The 5,931-nt window shown below is 40.5% G+C and overlaps 1 protein-coding gene across 1 annotated transcript in view; it reads left to right on the forward strand.

Annotated features, from left to right (window-relative positions):
- The first annotated feature begins 1,508 nt into the window (after positions 1-1,508).
- The window catches only part of LOC135463073 (probable E3 ubiquitin-protein ligase MID2), a 27,428-nt gene continuing 23,005 nt past the window's right edge, over positions 1,509-5,931 (forward strand). The window contains exons 1-4 of the mRNA XM_064740393.1: positions 1,509-1,583; positions 3,371-4,058; positions 4,465-4,560; positions 5,344-5,553. Coding sequence (XP_064596463.1) covers positions 3,390-4,058; positions 4,465-4,560; positions 5,344-5,553 — 975 coding nt within the window. The 5' untranslated portion in view covers positions 1,509-1,583; positions 3,371-3,389. The remainder of the gene's footprint in view (positions 1,584-3,370; positions 4,059-4,464; positions 4,561-5,343; positions 5,554-5,931) is intronic.

Here is a 5,931-nt window from a genome sequence, read left to right on the forward strand (position 1 = left end):
GATCTGTGTCGACAGGTAGGCTCTGTAAGACGATTATATGTACTTTGGATGGAAACGATCACTCAGTTTAAGGAGTTGTCTTTACTTGATCATATCACCGACTGTCAGACACAAATCAATTGGCTTGGTCGTCCATAAATCGACACAATGTAGATATAAGAATGGGGCGTTTCCTTTATAGACTTTAACATTAGCCATGTCAGCCTGTGTGTGAACCTCAAACTGTCGATATTTGCGTATAAATGAAAACAACTGATTTTTATTCAGGTTCATACTGTTTAACTGTGTCAGTCTTGTCACTTTGTATACAGGTCGATAGTACGTCATTAATGTGAGGTTCTGAAACTTTGACCTTGAAAGACATTATGCAGTTATGTTGAAGGTTGATGACTAGCGGTGACGTGCCGCATGTGGCACACAAAGTCTGAATATCTTGCCTAAAAGGATCGCTATTTTTTTACTTACAACGTTCGCCTGTCTGGTCCAAATATAAAAAGTGTGATTGTAAAAAAGTCATGTCAAGGGTATAAGCGTTCTCCTAATCCATGTAGGTCAGTCCGTCTGTTATGTGATATGCTATATCAGTTGCTCATAGGGGCCTCCGTGGCCGATGGTATTAGCACAACAGAACGGCTCAATGACCATGAAGCTTTTCGCCATTGCGATCGCTGCGAGTTCAAGTCCAGCTCATGCTGGCTTCCTCTCGGGCCGTATGTAGGAATGTCTGTCAGCATCAAGCGAATGGTCGTTGGCTTCCCCCAACCCCAGTTTCCTCCTACCATAATGCTGACCGCTGTCGTATAAGTGAAGTATTCATGAGTACGGCATAAATCAAATAAATAAATAAATATTGCGGGAGGTAAATTGTTATTGATCGTTGATCTGTGACCCATCCGATCAGCTGCAGTTAAAACAGTACTCTGCAAATAATGGCCTTTGCGAGGGCCAACATTTTTACGGTTATGTGCACATTCTTGAGTTGGGCATAAAAGTAAAATAAATAATTAAAATCTATTGCCCATAATGTGTGTGTACGTAATTGGTGCTAAAAGTAAATAGAATCTTAAAATTATGTACAGATATGCACACATTATTTTCAGCCCTACTATTATATATATAGGTGATGTCTCCGTAAGACTGTATATTGGACAGTGTTTAGACGTAAATCTCCATACAAATATAAATGAATTGAGCTAAACTACTGAATTCAGTTTAGGGAAACTCCATGGTAGTTTGTTAAAATATGGTATTCGCATATAAAGTTTAAAGGGAACTGTGCTAACCATTGTGGGGATGTCATAGATTTATTTATTTATTTGACTGGTGCTTTACGACGTACTCAAGAATATTTCATTATTACCACGGCGGTCAGCATAATGGTCAGAGGGAAACCGGGCAGAGTCTGGGGAAAACTCACGACGATCCGCAGACTGGGATTGTCATAGAGTGTAAAAGTGTAAAAGCATACTGAGGGATTTACCTCCCCTGCTCAGGTGACGTGTATTTCTCCGAACCAAGTATTTTCTATTTCACTTTGCGCAGTTTTATCAAGTAGAAAAGCACGGTGGGGATTGTGTCGACAGGTAAGTCCAGTGAGATATGGTACGTCTATGTTGATGACGGGATGTTTCTATGAGGTGAGGGAATTGTCTTATTTGATCGTGTGCCCGACTCTCAGACAGTATTTAATTGGTCTGAACGTCCTCAAATGGACACGAAGTCGATGTACGACTGGGGGCGTGTCTTTATATAGACTCTACTCTCGGCTTGTGTGTGAACCTCTGAATAGTGTCTATAAACACTCGGAATATTTTCTTCTGAAGGAAACGACTGATTTAATTGGGTTCAAGTTCATACTGTCTAATTATGTTGATCTTCTCACTATATCCAGGACGATAGTACGTTTTTATTGTACTTTTCTGAAGCTTTGACCTTGAGACGCATTATGTCTGGTTTTGCTGAAAGTCGTTGGTTGCCGGCGACGTGTTGTCTGAGGTTGGGCCTACATACATATTAATAGCCACAACAACCGACCTATATGGATCGCTGTTTGTTTACTTATGAGGTTGGCCTCTATGCTTCAAATATAAAAACTGTAATAATTAAAAATTTCTAGTTAGGATATATATGTCCTCCGTTTGAAGTGTTTGCTTTGATCTTGGATCTTCCGACTTCAGGGCGGGCTTAAACAGAAGGGGTGTATTACACTGTATAAGTAGATCGAATCTGAAAATTATGTACTGAATTGCGCATAGGATTTTCAGTGTTGCAGAACTGGAAGGCTACGTGTATTAGTAACTTCTCACTCAGCAAGCATTACAACCTCGCCCATTGATCACCAATAATGGGGTGTTATATGACACAGCTTAACCAGTCAGGACAGCTGTATACTGCACCTAGGTCTACTTATACATTAGCTCGAGCTATCTGTATGAAGGTATCACTGACGCTGACCTACTTCTACAGTCTACCTGAGGTTACATATCTCCAATCCACGCTTTTAGGTTTTCTTTAAACTGTCCCTGTCATAACACTGTATCTAACTGGACGTGTACTTGACACTTCTACAGTGGAGCGAAGTCAGCATTTACGGTTTAAACATTTTGTTCGACCAGTGGTGATCGGAGGGTGAAGCAGCTCTGCTGTAGTCTGTACTTCTGTGGTTCCTGACAATAACTAATCTAACACTGGGAGCTGGAAGACTTTGACCTTCATTTATATCCGTTTTAATCTAAGTAAGAAATGTTCGTGTTAATCATCACTATTAGTAATGTAATCGTTATTATATCTCTTTAATTATTTATTATAATTCTGTAGATAGAGCTGTTCCAAATGTTTTACCCTATTATCATCAAGTATATAGAGCCAAGTTACCTTCATAACTTCATAACTAATGCAGTCCACAGGTTTAGACAAGTTATCATATTGAGTCAAGTCGCGACACTGCGGCTGATGATGTTTTCACACTGGCTCTCTGTAAATCTACTTTAAACCGTGACAGTTTCGTTTTTAGGCCTACACACGAATCTGTTCATTATGGATGGAAGCTGTATGTCTATCGAACACCACCATCAAACACATCTGCCCAAACTGGCTTGACCAGACCTTTGTCAAAAAGGTAGAATCGCTAATTTCGAACTGACCAGAATGAATTCCTTTTCAGGAAAGCAATTTGCGCATACTCTCCTTGTACATGAATAGGTAGTTTTATGCTTCTTATATGAGAATTGGAGAATAGCGACAAAAAGTACTGTATATGTTGCTGGAACACGGGAACAGACGGAGGCAGTGTGCTGTCTTGAAAATTATATTTTTATATAGGAACACCCTCACAGGTACCAGTATGAGCGATTTGCCGTTTTTATTTTAGGAAAAGGAACCCTGAGCAAATGATGGCCGAGAGCAAGCAGAATCGGGATGATGTTCTCAAATGTTCTATATGTATGGAAACATTCCGGGAACCAGTAATGCTACCCTGTCAGCACAGTTTTTGTAGAGAATGCATTGGGTTGTATGCTGACAAGTCCAAATCTGTACACACAGATGAGACCGGCAGCACGGAGAATAAGCAAGTTCATGAGCTGATAGCATGCCCCGTGTGTCGGGCACAGACCAGCCTGGGGAGAGAAGGTGTGGCTGGTCTGCCTCCCAACTTTCATCTGGCAGAAATTGTGGAAAGGTTCTCGTCGGATGTGAAGGTTGAGGATGACCCCCCGTACTGTTCTCTGTGTGAGGATGGTAGTCTCACTAAAGCTGTCAAGTTTTGTACCAACTGTGGTGTGTTCTACTGTGAGGAATGCCTTGCTATTTGTCACCCAATGAAGGGGCCTCTGAAACGCCACAGACTGATTTCGGCCCTGGAGTACCTTTCCCAGAAAACATCACAGAGTCAAGTCAGCAGGGACCACCAATCAACTCAGCAGCCGTCATGTGCTAGACACGGTCAGCCGTTCGTCATGTACTGTGAACCCTGTCGGATGGTGATCTGTGTGGGGTGTGTGGTTGACCATCCGGGACACGTTGTGCGGGATATACCATCAGCAGCTGAGAATGACAAGGTAATGCGAAAAAGACATTCGTATATCAGCCATCAACCAAAATCAATGTTCTGAGTCATTAATCTTAAGGTCAATTCTCAATACAACGATTAACACGAACCAGGAAGAAACTAAACATTTGTGCAAATTTAAAATTACGTTGGAATCACGTAAAGAGAAGTGGTAAACAGTTTTCATTGACGTTAGAAAGACGCAAGGAATGTTTTGGGCGAATAACTTAAATCACTATCTAAATCGTGTATCATGTTAGTATATAGGTCGATAATCAAAATAAATATATCATGACTTGGAACCATATATTAACCCAAAGGTTGTCATCTATAGTGAAGAATGGGTCTTTGTGTCCTGTACTGTAGTGAGTCATTTGAAAGACGGATTTTTTAATGTAGAGTTTTTTCCATTACAGCCAGTTGTTTTGAACAAGACAAGTGAACTGGAGAAAGTGCTACAAGAAACTAAAGAATCACTGTCAGGAGTTATAAGGCTGCACAATAAGATACAGGTTGGTATTTCCCATTACACATGTTCAGCCTGTGTTGTACTGCACATGCTGGTGACTCGTTTTGACTGTAGAGTATTGCTATCATTCAGAAATCCGGGTAAAATACAGCTGTCAATCATCAATTCTTGATAAAGCTGTCTTCTGTCACATATTATATATGTAGATTACAATTAAAGAGTTAAATCCGAACAGTGACGAATTTTATAAAAACTTAAACAGTATAATACACGGTTTGATGCGGAGATGTATTTGCATGAAGGACGAGTTTATTTTGTCTATTTCTGGTTTATCTAATAACACTATCGTATCATTATTATGACTTTCTGCTAAGTAACAAACACGCTATATGCCCATCTCAGACAGCTCCATTTGATGTATTATCGCCGATAATACGCTGTCACAATAATATATATATATATATATATATATATATATATATATATATATATATATATATATATACACCATTTGATCTGATAGGGCGACAGCGTTGGGGTTCGGGCACTGTCCGAAGCATGTAAGACTCCACCATCTCGCCCTGTTCGGAGCATCCGTTATGATGGTACGACCCTTTTTGGAATTGAACGACGTACTTTGGGTTTTAAGTCGACACTTACATGTACATCCCTAAACTACAAGGAAATCCCCTCCATCCCGGAGATACATTGTAGCCACAGTTGTGTGGCGCTTATATTTCACCCTGTTACACATACATACATAACTTCTTCAACACACAATTCTAAAGGTCTGGATGAGGCAGTAAGCGATTTTTCTGTTTGGTAGGAAAACCAGGAACTTCACATTCAGCAGGTAGAAAAGGCTTACTGTGCAGCCTTGGAAGCTTTACAAGCATGGAAACAACAGTCCTTAGATGGCATAAAAACCCGCTATTCACAGTGGAGCGTGGAGTGTAGCGCTCAGACCCAGGAAATGGAGAGGATGGTACAGGCTTCCAAAGATTTGTTAGCGTCAATGGACGTCGAGTTTTTGCAGGTAAGTCAGATGTGCACATTCTCAAACACTGGTTCAGCTGCCTCAACTCCAGATGTTACCCATAACCCAACCACCCTTAGGAACTGTTATCAGGTGTTCAAATCCATCTCATGCTTCCAAATCTACTAAGGTTGATTCGAGTTCAACAGCTTTGTTTTGCTCAGTAGTACCCTCCGGTCGCTGTCAACTTTTCTACCCATAACCGAACCACTGTCCGACTAAAGCAATAGAGTAGCAACATGCAATGTGAAAAAGAACATACTGCATGCTGTTTTTCAAAAACATAGTTTGTATGAAAACAGATCTTTGGGGGAAAATTACATTGCATAAAACACCATGGAATTTATTAATCGGAATTGAGAGCTGATGTGAACTATG

Source organism: Liolophura sinensis, chromosome 2, assembly GCF_032854445.1.
Source record: "Liolophura sinensis isolate JHLJ2023 chromosome 2, CUHK_Ljap_v2, whole genome shotgun sequence".
Classification (NCBI taxonomy): domain Eukaryota; kingdom Metazoa; phylum Mollusca; class Polyplacophora; order Chitonida; family Chitonidae; genus Liolophura; species Liolophura sinensis.